The sequence below is a fragment of the Calonectris borealis genome, chromosome 1 (genome assembly GCF_964195595.1).
Source record: "Calonectris borealis chromosome 1, bCalBor7.hap1.2, whole genome shotgun sequence".
Taxonomy (NCBI): domain Eukaryota; kingdom Metazoa; phylum Chordata; class Aves; order Procellariiformes; family Procellariidae; genus Calonectris; species Calonectris borealis.
In genome coordinates, this window is record NC_134312.1 from 149,079,296 (window position 1) to 149,098,225 (window position 18,930).

General features: G+C 41.9%; 1 protein-coding gene across 1 annotated transcript in view; it reads left to right on the top strand.

Annotated features, from left to right (window-relative positions):
- Positions 1-2,706: 2,706 nt before the first annotated feature.
- The window catches only part of LOC142075044 (interleukin-1 receptor type 1-like), a 29,136-nt gene continuing 12,912 nt past the window's right edge, over positions 2,707-18,930 (top strand). Inside the window, exons 1-8 of the mRNA XM_075136039.1 lie at positions 2,707-2,817; positions 4,285-4,366; positions 6,990-7,259; positions 8,289-8,431; positions 10,489-10,720; positions 12,783-12,972; positions 14,045-14,219; positions 15,454-15,519. Of these exons, the coding sequence (XP_074992140.1) occupies positions 8,341-8,431; positions 10,489-10,720; positions 12,783-12,972; positions 14,045-14,219; positions 15,454-15,519 (754 nt within the window). The 5' untranslated portion in view covers positions 2,707-2,817; positions 4,285-4,366; positions 6,990-7,259; positions 8,289-8,340. The remainder of the gene's footprint in view (positions 2,818-4,284; positions 4,367-6,989; positions 7,260-8,288; positions 8,432-10,488; positions 10,721-12,782; positions 12,973-14,044; positions 14,220-15,453; positions 15,520-18,930) is intronic.

The window sequence follows — 18,930 nt, forward strand, 5'->3', positions numbered from 1 at the left end:
ACAACTTACTGTGTTGCTCTGAAGTTCACCCTGGCCAGTTACTCCAGGATACTGAAGGGCACAAACCTCTGTCTCGCTTCTTGGTGCTGACTGATTTCTGAACAATGCGGTCTTGCTAGAGGCAATCTGGCATTGTCCCAGAGGTCTGAGCCCTGAAACATGCCTGAGAGGCCTGCAGTCAGAAGCAATGATAGGCTTTTCCCAATTACGTGTGAAGTCAGCGCCTCGGTACACTCACACAGTTGGCTGTGTAATTGAGGTAACAGGTTGGGTTGTAAAACTCACTTGGGAAAACAGCTCTACAGTGGAACAAGAACAGAAATTCGCATAATTACTCCTCTTTAACTGGAGTCTTACTAGATGTATCATGACCAATTCATCCACAACACTCTTAGGAAACTCTAGGAAATATCCTTTGCTCTGAGAAAAATGCATGCTTTGCTACTGAATAACTATTTGGCAGTGCTGACACTTGCGTGCGTTCTTTTGGAAGTGTACTTCTGGTTCAAAGTGATTAGTTTCTCTAAAATGAGTGCCAGAGAGTACTTTGTGGTTTTACTTTAGAAGTGTGGTCATGACAGATATGGGATATTAGAACTATGGAAATAGTGATGTGTGCCAGATTCTACAAATGACTATTTTATCTTCAACACTTCACAAGCATTATATACATCCAATATGTAAGTGTTACTCTTCCTTGAAACTGCTGGGTTTCTGGCATGCTCCCTGTTCTCTTGCTACATGGTGGAGAGCTTTCCTGGTCATTGCTAGCTACCAGGAGACACTTCTTTCTCTGAACCCCCGTGTCACCAACTTTCAAACTTTGTGCAGCTTAATTGAAAGCATTGCTGTTATCCTTTGGATATTGTGGAACAAAGTATTGGGCAGATAAACACTTAGAGCACTCGAATATCTGTTTTTAAGATTGCTACAGCCTGTGAAGTTCCCCTAATTTAGCCAGTCACCTTAACACCACCCTTGACTCAAAAACAGTGAAGGCAAAAGCAGATAAAAGCATTTAGCACAGCTAGAATAGACATGAGGGTTTGCAAAGGCTTGTAAGCTCACACAGCAACAGGGATAGAAATGTACTCATCTAGCTCATAAAGGGGCGTCTCCACCTTTATATCATCGGATAAGCCGGTAAACATTTCACAGCTTTCCTCTCTGAGAGCTCTGTGGCTCAATGCAGCTCTCCATCCTGATATTGTCAACATGGAAGAAGCCCAGTATGAGAATCCCTTCTTTCCTCTAATTAGTGTTAATGAAACCAAGAGGGAAACAAACTAGCCCTCCTACCCAAAAGCCCGAGCTTCCCACTTGGGAAACTGTAATGGTTCTGTGAGTCTGGAAGAGAGGATCTCCTCTACCATTTAATAAGTTAAAATATGCCTTCCCACATTTTTCCAAACCCTTAACAAGTTGACAGTCCCTTCACATTGGTTTGGGAATTGTTCAAACCCCAAGGTGAAGCTTCGTCTTACATTACATTTTTATAATTCACATTAAAATGTACATTTACTTCAACTGGAATGTAAATAAAGTTAATGCATGTGGATCTTGAATAAAAGCAGAGATAAGCAATCACCCTGAGTACCCTACAGTCAGACCTCTGACTAAAAGTAAGCTTATGGGAACCAAAATGAAGGAGGTGAAGGCAAAATCAAGGAGAAGAAGACACTAAATTGAAAACTATGGACAAGGAAACAATTCCAGAGAAACTTCTCCCTGTCTGGAAAAGTTTGCATTTCTATGTTTGAACATGTTTAATTTCAGCATTAAACTAAAGAATGAGAACTATATAGAGTTACTACCTAAACCCTGAAGGAAGAAACTATAGTTCTAACCAAAAAAGTGATATCCTGGCACAGTGGAAGGGACAGCTGACCAAACCAGATAAAAAGTAAACACTTACATGATGGAAAGCAAACAAAGCTCTGCTCCAAATAGGCTGAGCAACTTCAGGTGTTAGAATATGGGAATGCTGGCACCAGGCACTCACATGTCTGTTCTGGTAAATACCAGACAGAAGCGAGTCTCCCTGTACTCACTTCATGAGTGGGGTGCCGGATCGCCAAGGACTGGTTTCACTTGTGCTTCACAGGTCCCCAGGCCATGTGCACTTATGCCTGGCGTGTCCTGGACACACTGCGGTGCACAGGCAGGATCTGGTTCTTTGAAGACATGAAACACCTCTGCTCCCACCGAGCTGCCAAACGCCCCTCACCGTGGCAAAGCCGGCACGCTGAGCTGGCCACAGAGCTCTCATGCTTTGCCCGGTCAGCCGGGTCAGGGCTTGCCATGAGGGCAGCCTGAGGGAAAACTGGCATTCACACCGCGCTGAAGTCAACTCAGCCGCCCCAGGATCTCAGCCTGAAGGGGAAATAAACCCAGCTGTGGTGGCTCAAGGAAGTGGGTTGATGCCAGAGAAAAAACAGGGTTAGCTCAAACCTCGGGGAGATGCCCCAAAGGAGGCGGCACAGGAGGCCACCATGAAGGCCGGCTCGCCTGCGCCAGGTGCTCGCACGCCCTTCGGGTCGGTGGGGGCTGGCCGGCTCGCTGAAGCAGCCGGCCGGGCCCCCACCGCCGCCAGACAGGCTCAGGCCCAGCCCGCGCCCCAAGCCGGCCCCCAACGCAGCCCCGCCGGCGGGCAGCCGGCCGGCCCCCGCGCGGCGCCGGCGGCGGGGCGGGCCGGGGGCGGCCGCTGGGAGGGGCGAGGCGCCGGCCGCGGCCGCGGCTCGCCGAGCGAGGCGGGGCCTGCTGCCCGCCCGTCTGCTATGTGGCGCGGGCCGGGGCGGCTGGCGGGGAGCGGACGAGGTGAGGAAGGGCGGCGGTGAGGAAGGGCGGCGGGCGGTGCGGGGTCAGCCGCCACGGTCCCTCCCGGGGCTCGGCTCGGCTTCCAGCGCCGCCGGCGCGACGGGGAGGGCAGCTGGGCTTTTCTTTCCCCGCGTGTCTCTCGCCGCTCCGTGGCCCGTTTGCCTCGTGTTTGGCAGCGTGGGGAGTGGGCGGTGGCGGGAGGGCCCCCTCCGGCCCGGCGTCCCCAGGCCGGTCAGGGTGTCCGCGGGTGGCGGCGAAGGCGGGGATCAGCTCCTCGGCAGGTAGGCTGCGGTGCCGATGGTTTCCAAAAACCCAAACTCCTCGGTTTCTGTGGACTTCAGAGGTGTTTTGAGGCCGTTTGTTTTGATGCGTGGTGTGTTTGCACAATCCTGCCACCCCTGCGTGTGGCTGCTGGTTTTCCAGCTTTCATGGCACCAAATAGCTTCCTTGGAAGTCTCTTTTTATTTTGCATTTGTGTCTGCTTCCTCGTCGTGTATTGTGTTATACAAACCCAGGTGGGGAGTAGGGCATAAAAATGAAGACGGTAGGAGTGCTGAACGCTACCACATTTTTTAAAGTACTTTGAACAGGAAGCAGAATGAAGCTTGGCGTAAATCTTCTTGACCCGGTAAAACACTACAGAAACTATTTATTGCATAACCATGATCAAACAGGGGCTCTTTTTTAACTGTTTGTATGATGACAAGAGCAAGGCTTTGGGTGAAAGAGATGCCTGCAGAAATATCAGTGTCAAACCTAGCGAGGAGCTGCTCTGACAGTCCCGGACCGGTGCTGGGCGCAACCAGATGGTGCTTGGCAGCAGCCTGTGGAGCCACAGCTTGGTGGGACTGAGCTATCCATTAAAAGCTACTGAGCTGAATCGAGGTTCAGGTTTGTTTCCAGCGGCAGCTCTTAAGCTTGGAGAGTTTTCGTCAGGGACTCGAGCAAAATGCTGGATGTCTTATGTTTTTCTTCATAAATTCAGCAACTGCATGCTTGTTTGACTTGGACCATTTCTATGTGCTTGGATTCTCAAAAAAAAAAAAAAAGGTTTGAGTTGCTAAATGAACACACTTGCCTTTCATATAGATTGCGAAACTGGAGTGCTGTAAAAGCTGAGAAATTGGCATAAAACTCTGGCACAAAAATTGTCTTGCAATGCAGAATCCTTAATTCAGGTATTCTAAATTAATCCTTAAATGTGAAATACCCATTACTTTTTTTTTTTGTAAACAGTATTACTGATTTCCTCCGTCCCCCCGGGAGTAATACATTAGTTTTTTAATACTTTGCATCCCTGTGTTTTTGATACATACAGTTTTATCTGCGTGAGTCTTTCTGGTCCTTTTAAATGTCTCTTAACTGTACTTTGAAAATGTTAGTGGAAAAGTAATAACTTACTTAAGTTACTTAGGGACTTAAATAAGAAATATGACACATTAAAGTCCACGTTACTTATATTGACAGGTATCAGGAGTTGAAATGACATAGGAAAGTCTTCAAAGCACTGACTGCAAAATGAGCTCCTTCCACTTGATGCTGAAAGGAGGTACTGTTTTCAATTGATTTGAATACTGATGGATCTCTCCTTTCAAGGTGGTTTGGATGCTCTCATTGCCTCCAGTTTGAGTGAGGTGGAAGTGGGTGGATAGGTAGTTCACTGTACTAGAGTCAACTGGTGGTGGCAAGTTATGTAGAGCTACAGATATCTTTTTTTTTTTTTTCTTTTTTTTTTTTCCGCTTTCTTCTGTGCTTTGGTGAAAGTTGAGGCAATACCTGTAACAAACACTTTGTTCAGATTCAGAGCGGTTAATACTTTGTCTCAAAGTTGAACTGGAATTTAGCTTATAAAGATTTAACTATTGCAGGCTTCTGTGAATATTCTTTGACTTGTGTGACTTCATTTTGATGTAGCTTCAACAGAATGTCTTGGATAATGGGTTTTCCTTTTCTGTAGTCCTGCTACTTGCATGATTGTCTAGAAAGGAAGCATTTAAGGACTAAAGTTTGTGTTCATCACTTCAGTGTCAGAATACCACAGTGGATAACCAGATCCACTCCTAGAGGGTGCTTGTGCATCGCTTTGTGTGACTCAGCGTTCATGCATGCCCCTGTAAAATGATCAGCTGCATTTTGTTTATATATTGAGCATGTTAGACAGGAAAGTTGGGACGTCAGGAAAGTGGGAGACTGGAAACAAGGTATAGTCTGTTAGAAATTTTATCTTGCTTTGCTGTCGTGGTTTAACCCCAGTAGGCAGCTTAACAGCTTACTGCTGTTGAGAGGAATAAGCACAACAAGGAACAAGGTATGAGCTCTATGAATTGTTGTGGTGGGTTGAATCTTGTCTTGGTGGTTGTACTTTGGAGTAAGTGGCCATACATGGGTTTGGTTCTCCACACCCTTCCCCCCCATTTTAATTAAACTGTGTTAAAGTTTTACTTAAAAGGTTAATGCAGTTCTTTCATATAGGTATGCCACTGAATTGGGGCACTTTACACCTCTATGCTATTATGTTGATTGCAGAGATGATAATGAGTTGCCTTTGAACCACAATTTCTATGTTCTTCTGTATGGCTTAAAGGCCAAGGATCTGTTGGTTGCCCTTGCTGTAATGAGTCCCCATAGACAGTGATCAATATTGAAAGCCACTTAAATTACAGTGACGTGGTGATACGCAATTGAGGGGCTTAGATGCTTTCTATGCTACTGTCTTGAGCATTTTTTCATTGTGTTGGCCTTTGCGAGGATCTGTCATGTCCATGTATTTATAAATTATTTACAAGTAAAATCTTTTAAAAATTGGAGACAGAAAATTTAGAAAACAAAGGTACAGTTATGTGTTTTGCACAGCTTCCCGACAGACAGTTTTGCTAATTCTGCTGCATGCTGACTTAGGGGCCCAATATGTCTCTAAACATGTTCTGATAGCATTTAAAGTTGGCAGTGTGCTGAAGGCAAGTAAAAGGGCAAGTTCTGTGAAGATCGACATCCTGCAAAGAACAAAACGTCAGTATCTTAAATTAGGTCCACATGTTTCCTATTTCTGTTTTCAAGATAATGATTTTAGAAATTTGAAGGAGCAGTAGTAAGCTGTATTTTAACTATGGGAAGATAAATATTAGGAAAGTAACTTGGAAATCAAACCTTTTCTTTATTAGTAGGTCGAACCACAAGCATGATTGGTTGGTGGTGTGGGGTTTTGTTTGTTTGTTGATGGTGGGTTTTTTTCTCCTTATTTCTTAAAAGACTCGACGTACATTTTTCCTTTGAGCCCAGCAAGCTTTGAGCTGAAACAGTTTTCCAAACTAAGTATGTAGGCAGTGTCATCAGTGAAATTTCCGTTCTCTCTACATAAGTGAGATTTTTGAGCTGTGGGCATTTCATATTGCTGAGACTGGGATAGAAGGCACTACAAGGCTAAAGTTGTTAGGTAATGTGAACAAACATCTGCTTTTTAAATAAATTTTGCTGTTTCGCATTTGTGGATTTTGGGTAGTGTTTCTTTGTATATTCTGCATAAGAAAAACTGTAAACACCTCGTGTGGTCACTTGAAACCGTGCTGACCAGAATAGAAATGCTCCATATACTGTGAGGTATATAAAAGCTAGAGGCGTCTTCCCTTCTTTCCAGAGTTTTTAAGCTTTACCGTTGCAATATTTGAAGGGGGGATGTGTGTGAATTTTGAAAGAATAGAACTTTAAAAAGTTGAGCTTTAGCATACAGTATTAGAAAGATACCCAGCCTTGGTACTGGAGGGCAGTAATGGGTGCAAAATGTAAAGCTTAACCTGTTGGATTGCTTAGTTATTCTTATCTTGCCCTGAATTTAAGTATTGTTTGTTTCCTTTAGTGGTTAAATCTGTCTTACAAAGTGGCTGCTTATGTCTGGTTTTGTTGCTTGCTTGACACCTGTGTAATGTTACCTTGTTTTTGACAGAAACTTCATTTTCCAAAGGTGTTGCTAGAATTCTTGGTCAGTCTTTACTGCAAGTTTTGTTGTTGCTCTTTTGTTTTAAGTCATCTCTAGTGTAGGCAGAGGGATGCTCTTGCTTTTGCATTTAGGACGTCTGTAGAAAATTTGGTTTTGTATGTGTATGCTGCTGTTCAAATGATGTGTTTTGTAAAATCCTTTTTTCCCCTTCTTCACTCTCCTTCTCCCCTCTTTACAGGTAGACTGAAACTCCAGGAATGATGGTCAGCTCATTGGCAAGTTACAGGAAAACCATATACAAGGCAGCTAGATAAAGACCATGGTATGAGTGCTTTGTCAGATAAACTGTCCGAAAGAAGTACATACTTGGAGGCTATTATATTAAAGTTTTGAGCTCTGCTCAGTGTGTCCCTCCCTACTACCCCAACACTTCTGCATATGAAATGTTTCAAAAGAAGGAGCTGGTGTGGCTTATTTGTCACTAAAGTGAACTACATTGGATGTAAAAGTAAGTCAAGGCCATGTGTGTTTTTCAGGGAATACCATCTCTCTTTCAGCCATTTCTAGCTGGGTAGAAGGCAAATGTTAACTAGGACCTGTGCAATGAGCGTTTTGCAATGGGCTGCTACGTGGGAAACCAGGTTGTTTTAGAGTGAGGGGGAGCAGCGTGCAATATAGTCAGGAACTGAGAAAAGGCAAGACAGCTAAATGCAGACCTTAACCTACAAGGAGCTGTCAGAAGGGAAAGGGGTTAAGTGTTTGCCAGCTGGCTGACAGCCTTGGGAAGGGCTCTGATGACATCTTGCCAAGAAAAAGCCGGCGCATCTGAGGGGGGAGCAGGACTTGGTTAAGATTTAGAGGTTTCACGGAAGCCACTTGTGGGCCATGAGGGCAGTGGGTGTCTCTTCAGTCATGTCTTTGTTGGAGAAAGCTACAAAGAAGACATGAGGTGTGAAGTGAAACTACAATTCTTGAACACTTTGTTTTGTGTCTGACCACAGCAATTCATATTAGCTGCGGTTTCCACACACGTTTGACTTTAGACGCCAATTTAAGTGCCGGATCACACTGGACTTACAGTGTGCTTGTCCTCCTGCAAAGAACTACAAGTTCATCTGCTCTTAAAAGCAGTGCTGCCTCAACTGTACAAGAACAGTTCAAAGAACAAAACCTCACACAACTGTGTCTTGTAAACAGGTGGAAAAAGGAGTAGCTTAATCAAGCTTGGTGTCTAAATTATGCAATATAGCTTAAATCACTGTATGCTAGCATAACTTGTCTATGCTAGAGGGTTGTGTGTTTTTTTTTTTTTGGCTTAACTATGCTGGCAAAAGAAAATTACACTTTATGCAAGAGTTATTCCAGTAGAAATTTGGAAAAATTCCAGTAGAAGGCTGAAAACTGAGCAGCCTTCTGTGGAGGCTAACAGTTGCTGTAGCTGAAATCTTCAAAGGCTGGGGCTAAATTACCAAAGCCAGTTTTTCCCTCCCCAAGATGACTAATGCTTCTCCTGATTTTTTTTTTTTTTTTTTTTAAGGAGTAGTGCAGGGTGCAGAGGACAGTGCAGCTTGAACACTCTTACCACACTAATGGGAAAAAATTCTTCTCTGCAGCAAAAGATGACATCTACATTTTTGCTCATTGGTTGTCTCATTCTACTGATACCTCTGTTCAGTGCTGGTAAGTTAAATAAGTTGTTGAAATTACCATCTTAAAAAAGAAAACCTGCAAGAGACGAGTTGTGTGTATTTAGTAGAAAGAGTTACTGAGAGCAAATAGTGGATTTGTGGTTTGTTTTTGCTTCAGCATATTGAAGATACGCTGAATACCTCTTCTTGGATTGAAGTTGCACTGGGAATGGAATGGACTAATTGACATAAATATTTTTAAATCTAGCCTCTTAAATTGAGGATACTGAGGCTTTGATTAGCCTCTCCCTGATTCCTATGAGGAAAGTCCAAAGAGATTGGCTTCCTTGACTTAGTTAGCTGTTGAATGCCTTCTTTAAGAGACATGCTGTAGCTTTAGTCCTGAAAGCAGTAGGGGTCAGTTTCCTTTACAATTAATTAGTAATCTTTTTAATGGTAGATGTAATTTTTCAGTAAAGTTTAAGACTACATAAATCAATCATGCTTGTCTTGCTGCTCTTGGCATAAGCAGTCTAATATTAATGTCTCTGAATTAGTTTAAGCTCCATACCTTACATCTTTAAATTAGGTGATAGGAAGGTGGTGGGACTGAAAAGATTACTGAAGACTTTTTTTATTTTGAAATTGAATACATTAGCTTTGTATTTATACAGTTATTCAGCAAGATTTGTAAAATCAGTTCAGTCACATGTTTTGCAGTTTCATAGGAATTCAGTGTTGCACATGTATGCAAAAGTTTGGAAGCTTTTAAAATCTGCTTTATAGCCAAATGGCCTGCTCTGTTTGTTGCTAAACTGATATTCTCCAAGTAGTTTTTGCTTGCAGATTTGGGTTCTTGATGACTTCTTGCAGTATCTGTCTGTCTTTCTCTGGTGTTTTTCTGGCTGATGTTTAAAAAACTGCTTGCTAGGCTGTATGATTGTGTCTTGTCAGCTTGTTACACAGCCATAATTATAAAAATTCTGTTTATGCTTGCCTTTTATGTGATGTTCAGAATAATGTCTTTGGAAGTATTGAGATCTTTAACATAAATCCAGATAAAGTCTCTGCAGTACGTATTTGGCTTATGCATGACGTTGGTGGACCTCAAAGTGAATCCTGCTCAGGTCATTCCATAAAGAGGTTAAAAAGCATCTTAAAAGAGCGAAATTTTAAGACCACCTGTGAAGACAATTACAGGCCAGTTCAGCTCCTTCAGTGTGTGCATAACCCTGACCACACAGACTGCAGATTTGCACCAACACCACGGCAACTCCATGAAAGAGAGTCTTCTGCACTACTGAAGACTTTCGTTATTTGTGTGTGAAGCTGGAAAAGATGTGGCTACGTAGCTTAGAGTGATAAATAATGATGATGCAGAATAATTTAAAGGGCCTTCTGGTTAAAGATGACAGAAATGGCAAATGTAGTAAAGAAAGAATACATTATAGTCAAGACTTCTTGATTTAAATACTGTGCATCTCCAAATTTCCATTATATTATGACATGTTGGTTCACAGACTTCTTTGTTGTGTTGAGGTCTTGATCTCATTCCATACTGTCTTGTGCTCAGGTCAAAAAACATCTTTCTCCCCCTGCCCCCCCCTTTTTTTTTCCCCTAATTTGTTTTTGGCCCTACAGTCATAATGGCCAGACTGCTGTGAGGAGCTTTGCACTAGTACTGTTTGCACCATGCTTTTCATAGATAGTATCTACATTAAGAATCTGGTAATTCTGCAAAAGTACTAACATGCTCAAATAACAAGGACACAACAGGTGAGTTGTGAAGCTTGTGTTGCCTGGTGAATCCCGTGTATCTTCTTGCATCCTGGTTTGCACTGAGGCTATTGGACTTATATGTGCTTGTTGCTGACTACCTTACTAGACGGAAGTTGTGGCTTAAGCTTTGTAAAATGTGGTTTAGATCCTCAACCAGAACATGCTAAACAAACAAAAAATGGTAGCTTTGTGATGTTTTAATGGTAAATTGTTACAGAAAGTTTATTTTCTAATTCTCTGTAACTTGGAATAGATATTAATACTTCTAAAACATAAAAGTATACAGATTAAAAGCATTGATAATTTTTTTCTTTTTTTTTTTTTTAATAGAAGAATGCGTTATTTGTGATTACTTTGTGCTTGTTGGAGAGCCTACAGCTATTAGTTGCCCAATAATTACATTGCCAGTGCTTCACTCTGATTACAATCTGACATGGTATAAAAATGGTAGTGCTACACCAGTAACCACAGAGAGAGATGCCAGGATCCATCAGCGAGAGAGCTTGCTTTGGTTTATTCCTGCAATGCTGGAAGATTCTGGACTTTATGAATGTGATGTAAGGTAAGGAAGGGAGGAGGGAAACAAATGGGTTGCTAATGCTTACAAGTGTGATAATAAATTTGTGGAACTTGAGCGTACAGAATTTTTTGTTTTAGGTAGGGAGCTTAGATCAGTTAAAAGCACTGTTTTGACCATGCTTTTTGTTTCTGCATGCTGCCTTTTTTTTTTTTCTTCCACACATGTAGCGTTGCGAAAGTGGTTCATACAGAAGACTTTATTTTAAAGCATGACAATATTAACAATGGTCTGTGTGGGTTGTTTGTTTGTTTTGTTGTTTGTTTTGGATGAAGTGTAAGGTCACAGGGAAAAGTGTTAACTGCTTCAGCTTTTCCTGTGTTCAAATTGCTGTTTGATACTGACAGATCAGAAGAACATTGTTTCTTCATTGGACGTGGTTAAATGGAAGAAGGATTTAAGAGGAGCAAACTGCATGTTATGCAGTATCACCACATCCAGACTTTCTGGAGAGCTTAGCAACTTTTTGGGAATCCTTTTAGAAATTTACAAATTAAAAGGCAGAAAACCATTCTTATGTTTTATTTTAAGACATTACCAAATGTTACTGGTCAAAAATGAGAATGCATGTGAAGAGCAAAGCAATGTGCTAGACAGCTCTAGGTACAATAAAAGTAATGCGTCCCCAGTACTGCTCAAAAGATCGGAGTGCACAGAGAAGAAGAAAAAAGGAATAGATTCTTTTCACCTTTTCGGTACTTTAAAGCTCTTGCTATGTTTACAGCTCAGAGTAGTGTACTGGACTTCACCGCTTCAGGTGGTCAAATCTTATTTATAATGGCTGAAATTCACTGTGTGCTGAACAGGAAATTAATTTTGGGAAGGCACACAGAAATGGTTCTTTTCCTCATGGTCTTGCCACAGCACACTGAGAACAGCCAATGCAGGCTTTTCAGGTGACCCAAAATTTGTTTTAGTAGTGTGCAGTTATGTGTACTGGTGTGCATGCAGTACAGCAGTTATGCTGAAGGGGTTTGGGTTGTGAATGTAGTAACAGTGATCAGCAAAAACTTCCAGTGTAGGCACAGGTCGCAGGCCTTTGCACCTTCCTGCTCCAGAGGAAGCTAAATTGGAAGTCAGAAGAACTGTAATCCTTTCAAAGCTACCCAGTTAAATAATTTTAATTGAGTCTTTCCTGCTATGTCTCTAGTTGCTCTAGCTATGAGATGTGTTCCCGTGGGCACCTCACATCCCTGGTGCATAATGTCAGCAGGACAAAAAACTTGCTAAAGTTCAGTTGTGTTAACTGTAGGCTACATTTTGTGCATCAGTTACTTAAACCTTAATTACAGAGCTTGTCAAGGTGCAGTATATAGAAGTTGAAGCCAGGACTGTCAAAATATGCAGTTCACTCTTCTGGAAACTTCTCCCTTAGCATAGCATTGAGAAAAGAGTTGAGCAATGAATTAATGGAGACTATTCCTTTTCTTCTGGCATAGGCTTCTGGCTTCTAGTGCCATCTCTCCTTTGTAGAGCTACTGTACCACAGGTTCTTGTGAGCTCTCGGTGTGAAGTGGTTTCACATTGATATTGCACCTTGATGTATGTGTTACCCAAGAGCTTTGTCTCTCTTCGGCTAAGAGTTACAGCCTATTTTTCTTGATATATCCCTCCAAGGAATGCTGAGATGAACCTGTCGTCTTCTCCTGTTCATTTGGCACTGAGGGTGTTCCAGTGCAGATATGTTTTGGGTTACCCTGCACTACTGTCTGTTGGCAAACGTAGTGCTGAAAATGGGAAGTCTGGGTTGGTGAGGTGTGCTCCGTAGAGCATCAGCTGTGAGAAGTCCTGGCTTCCCCTCTGGTGCTTCCAAAACTGACTCCACTTCTGCTCACAACACAAAATCAGAGCTTATTCCCATCTGTCTCGGTCTGGAACAGGGGGTGAGGAGCTGAGGGTGGTGTTTAAGAGCTACAGGGGCTGTAGCAGGGGTGTTAGAGGCAAGGCTGGTGGAGATGCTGAAGTCCCTCTCCGTAAACTCCCTGACTTGCTGGAAACAAGGAACCTTGTTGTTAATGACCTGACTTGTCTGCTGTTCTCATTACAGGAGCCTTAACCACTCTAACCAAAAAACTATAAATTTAACAGTTTTTAAGAACGATAATGGTTTGTGTTTTAATGGAAAAATGAAGTATGAACAAAAAGTGATGAGCACAAATACTGGAAAGATTATATGCCCTGATCTAGAACATTTTAAAGATGAAGACAATAATCAGCCTGAAGTATACTGGTATAAGGTATTGTGCATGTATATTTCAGATATACAAGATAGGAAATATTCTATTTAAAATGTGTTATGAAGTAACTGTGAGAAGCAGCTCTTAGAAGGGAAGGTTTATTTTCTCTACAGTTTGAGTAAGGCGTCTATCTTGCTACACTATTGGAGAGGTGTGAGGAGGTATGGGAGGCATATTTTAAAAAACCAATTGTCCATTTTTGGATTGCAAGTTTTTTCAGAGTCAAAAACATGTGTTTTGGTTTGTTGATTTGTGAAAATCTAGTTTATCCTTTGATTATTTTATGTAGATTAGATAATAAGTTTAAAAACTTACACGTTTCCTTAAATACAGGCTCTGCATAATTATTTCAGTTTCGCAGAATATTAGGCTTATCCTGTCTGTTGATCATGGTGTGGTATCCTTATGCCTCTTGCTCTGATTCTGCCAAAATACTCTGTAGACTATGCAAGCTTAGAAACATGTATTTTGTCCGTGTTAAGGTAAAATTCTGAAGTAGTTCAACTCTTAATTCTGATGCTGGTATTAAAGTAGCCACATGGGCCTGTACATGTAAAATAACCTTGGTGCTGCAGCTATACATCTTCTTTTGAGATGAAGTGATTCTAAACTGCTTATAGGTCAGGGAAGAGAAGGAAGTTTTTCACTGTATTTGCATTGCCACAGAAATGGTAATACACCCAACAGCACGAGGCACTGCTACAGCAGCTCTCATTCATCTCAGTGAAGCAGGAATGCAGGCATGTATTCTCATAAACTTTGCTACATGCGTAATAACTTCTATTACACCTGAGACAGATAACTGTCAAGCCATTAAATAAAGGCAGTGAACTAAAACATGGGTTTTGAAAACCTAAAGGATTGGCTGCAGTGATTTTTAAAAAGTGCAAATGCAGCAAGACATCATCAGGCTTCATGTTACAGTGTAGTGATGCTTGGATAAGAACCCACATTGTGGCTTTCAAAAAAATCAGTATTTGGCAAGTATTTTAATAATCAGTAGAGTTCAGTAACTTATTTAATTATCAGATTATTAGTTCCCTTAAATCACAGGTACTTTTGATATATTTAGGAATGTAAGCCTGGTTTTCTTGAAGACAAGCGACTTCTTTTGGCAGAGGGTGAAAATGCTGTCTTGATTCACAACGTAACTGTACAAGACAGAGGAAACTACACATGCCGTATGGTATACACATATATGGGAAAACAATATAATGTTTCACGAACCATGAGACTAGAGGTTAAAGGTGAGTGCATTGAGGTTATTCTCTTCTCTTTTTGGCTCTGCTGTAAATATTTGTATGCAGGCATAAACTATTTGTCATGTTACTTTTCAGCTCTGTGAAATTAGAGTTTCAAATCTTTAATTAATTTTTTCCTGAATGTTAAAATTAAAATACAATAATGCACGTTGCTACCCTTGGGCATTGCTTCTGAGGAAGAATTGTCATGGGGAAATGAGAAATGCGGGGTTAGGAGTGAGAATTAGAAGGAAGCAGTGATTACTGGGGTGGGGGGGTTGTTTTTGCTAAAACAAATAATGCACCATTAAATTAAATAAATTTAAACAAATTTAAAAAAAAAAAAGAGGAATTTTTGCTGAGACTATCACAGCAAAACACCTGCTTGTGGCCCTGTTGGTGAACTTGCTTACAAAGTTCACTAGAATGTCAGTTGGTGGGAAAGGAGATGTGACAAGCTGTATAAATACTATAAAGTTAATAAATCTTCCTCTGGAAAGGATTGGCTTACTCCTGGCACTTTGTTGTGCTTTTCTGCATCTAACAGGACACAGAACTGGCTGTCTCACTCTCCCAGTACTGTCATTTATTGCTGTGATCGTTGTGATTGTGTCTTTGAAGGCAATGTTGCTGATGACCTGACCAGTAACATGATAGTAGTCCTATCAGAAAAGTTGGCTGGAAGTAGAGTGTCCATCTTTTTAGATTAAATCAAAATTCTGACTTTAGATAGGTGATACAAGAACAGTGGGTTGTTAGCAGCGAGTCTATATATTGTGCAGAATGATACGATTCCAGCCCAGTTTGTGTGCTTGCTTACTCGTTTACTTAAAATAGATATTCACCTGATCGAGAAGGTCATTGATACAATCCCTCTTTCTCTTCTTTCTCTTCCTTATCCATATCTCTGACAAAGTTAATTGCGTTTTTTGGTTTTGTTTTTGTTTTCTGGTTTTGTATTACTTTTATATCAACAGTAAATTTGAGATTTTTTTTTTTAAAGTATTTTTAAGGCAAGCTAAAGCCTTTTGTTAACTTGGAAGCTAAAATAGAATAATTTGGATACAGTACAGCAAATCTCATGAGGTATTTTCTGTTGTAAATTTGAAACAGGTAGTAAGTATGGAGCTACAATAGTACCAAACAATAAAACAAAACCATTGTAAAACTATCAATTGAAGTAAGCTGTGGAACTCTTCCTGCCTGAAGATTTTTTTTTTCCCCTCTTTGTTTCTGTTAGAAGGACCACTGCAGATAAGACCAGAGTTTATTTATCCGAATAACAATACAATTGAAGTAGAACTTGGTAAGTAGTGACTATTTAAGAAGTCATTAACATTCAGTAAAACAAATAAGCTCCTGGTCTTTCTGAAATAACATGTGAATGGTTCCACTGACTTCAGCAGGACTGGGAGATAGGCACATGGATTGAGGATATCTGGAAGATAGATGATAGAACGTGATTTCCGCAAGTAATTTGCAGGGGGAACAACTGTGTGCCTAAGATTGGAGTCTCTTGACCAGCAGTGTCGGGTGGGATGCATATATAATTTTTTTGTTTTGTTTTGTTTTTGTTTACTATTGCCATCTGTCCTTTGTACCACTTCTCAGTGTCTATGTCTTGACATATCCTCAGTATCTGTGGAAATGTGGTTACATACATGTCACATGTTAGGGTAGTTACCAGTTACATACTCCTCCTGTATGGTTCCTGTCTCCCCTCTCCACAACCAGGATTTTATTCCTCGTTCTAGGGTATTAAAATGTTTCAGATACTGATCTTTTGTGAAACAGTGAGCTGCTAGTTGATGGACATCCCAGGTGTTGTTTATCTTAGAAATTTCTTAAACAGGAGATTCTGGATATAAGAATAACTTTTTCCCGGTGAGGACAGCCAGGCAGTGTAGCAGGCTGACCAGATAAGTTGTGCAGTCTCGTCCTTGGAGGTTTTGGAACCTGACTGGATAAAGCTCTGAGCAGCCTGGTCTGACCTCGGAGCTGGCCCTGCTTTGAGCAGGAAATTGGACTAGAGACCTCCCAAAGTCCATTCCAACCTCAATTACTCTGTGATTCTATGGACCAAGTATACGGTATGCAAGTCTTTTCCTAAGCAAACCTATACATGTTTAGATTGCACCATATATCGGACAGAGTTGTGTTCTACTGACGTAGCCCAGAAGAATGAGTTTTGGAGCTGCTTGAACTGTAATTTTTTTTCTTGTTTTGCACCAAGGAGAACTGTTTCAAACAAAGTATTTGATTAAAAAGGGCATTAACTGATTTTGGAGAAGTGTGAGTGGCTATTTACTAGAATTTCCTAGTATAGGGTCTAAACTGTCTTGTAATCTTTTGAGGAAGGATTATTACCAATTAGGTCATTAGAGAAGCTCTGAGGAAAGATTGCGTTGGGGCTCTGGCACCATACAGGAGCTGAGGCCAGAGCATTGTGGATTATTCTTACGTACGTCACATTGATAGTAGTCCGCTGCTTTTGCTGCTTCTTTTTCTGACATTGAGCTTGTAAATACTGTGTATATCAGGTGTTCTTTTCTCATGTTGAGGCTTCATGCTTCTTTTCGCATTATGTGAAACATTTTGTCTGGCCCAAATTCTAACTTCGAGTATATGGTATTAAACTAAAGTGAACAGTACTGAAATACTGGTGGGTTTTGCGGTTTTGTTTGTTTGTTTGGGGTTTTTTTGTTGCAGTTGTTCTGGTTTTTTGGTTTTGGTCCCCCTCTCCCCCCGCCCCCCCTTTTCTTTTTGACCTCAACAACTTGTGAAAGATACCTCATTCTGAAGTTGCCAGGTTCTGGTAAGGATTAGTAGATTTTGACCAGAATAATGAATGAGCTTTAATAGAAATTATGTTCCTCCAAAGTCCAGAAGGCTTTGTTTTAAGCAGTGGGAATATTCAGGATCTGATACAAACAGTATTATTTTATAGACTTACAGTCCTGCAGTCTTCAGATGGTTATTTAATTCTGTTGGAAATATTCAGAAATGCCTCAGCAGCCTCGTTTTTTCTGGTAATTACATCTTCTCTGGCTTCATTACAATTACATACCTGAAAAGCTTTATTTGTGCTCTTCCACTATTAAGGAAATTTGTTCACCAGATCTTAGACTGAAATAGGGAGACTTGCCACAGTCTTTTTTTGTACTTCACACAACCCTAATCTTTATGGGTGAAAACTTTCCTTTTCCTTTCTTACTCTAACTGTGGAAGAAATGAAGTAATGTTACAGTGGGGCTTCCCTGTACTGCATCTCCCACCCATTAAAATATCATGTAAATCTCATCCCCAGTTCTGACTGGTAATAGTTATGACTTTCCATGTAATTCAGAAAAATTCTTACCAATGCAACCTCTACTCAGAAGGAGTCTGATCTGCATAGGCACTTAAAAGGCTCTTTAATTTACTAAGACATCCTTTAGGATTTTCTTAATCCTTGATAATACTTGCTGAGAAAATGGAGAATAGAGCAGTTATTAGTCCAGGGGCTGCCTGTGACACTCAGCCTATATTAAGATGTGTTATATGACAATTTGTTTAGACTCCTTATTTTAGAATAGCATTTGGTCCGTATTTGTTATGGCTTGGACACTGCATTAATTAAAAGTTGCTGATATATTACTGGATGCCTTAGGCCAGCTAAGATGAACAAACCCAGCTTTGATTGCCTTACAGACATTAGGAAAGCAGTCACACATGAGACTAAAAGGAGACACAAAGCCTTCACCCACAAAGTGGTGTGAACAACTAGAAACGACTCCCTACTACAGGGGGGCCCTTTGAAGGAAGTTGGTGAAGCTTCTTAGGGTTTTTTTTTGTTTGTTTGTTTTTTTAAAAAAGGCACTGCTATTCTGTATTGGGTTTGTGTGGCAAGGTTTTGGCAGCGGGGGGCTACAGGGGTGGCTTCTGTGAGAAGCTGCCAGAAGCTTCCCCCATGTCCGATGGAGCCGATGCCAGCCGGCTCCAAGATGGACCCGCCGCTGGCCAAGGCTGAGCCCATCAGTGACGGTGGTAGCGCCTCTGGGATAACGTATTTAAGAAGGGGGAAAAGTGGCTGTGTGACAGCAATTGCAGCTGAAGAGAGGAGTGAGAATATGTGAGAGAAGCAGCCCTGCAGACACCGAGGTCAGTGAGGAAGGAGGGGAGGAGGTGCTCCAGGCGCCGGAGCAGAGGTTCCCCTGCAGCCCGTGGTGAAGACTGTGGTGAGGCAGGCTGTCCCCCTGCAGCCCATGGAGGTCCATGGTGGAGCAGATACCCACCTGCAGCCTGTGGAGGACCCCATGCCGGAGCAGGTGGATGCCCGAAGGAGGCTGTGACCCGGTGGGAGGCCTGCGCTGGAGCAGGCTCCTGGCAGGACCTGTGGAGAGAGGAGCCCACGCTGGAGCAGGTTTGCTGGCAGGACTTGTGACCCCGTGGGGGACCCACACTGGAGCAGTCTGTTCCTGAAGGACTGCACCCATGGAAAGGACCCACGGTGGAGCAGTTCGTGAAGAACTGCAACCTGTAGGAAGGACTCACATTGGAGAAGTTTGTGGAGAGCTGTCTCCCGTGGGAGGGACCCCACGCTGGAGCAGCGGAAGAGTGTGAGGAGTCCTCCCCCTGAGGAGGAAGGAGCGGCAGAGACAACGTGTGATGAACTGACCGCAACCCCCATTCCCTGTCCCACTGCAATGCTCGGGGGGAGGAGGTAGAGAAAATCGGG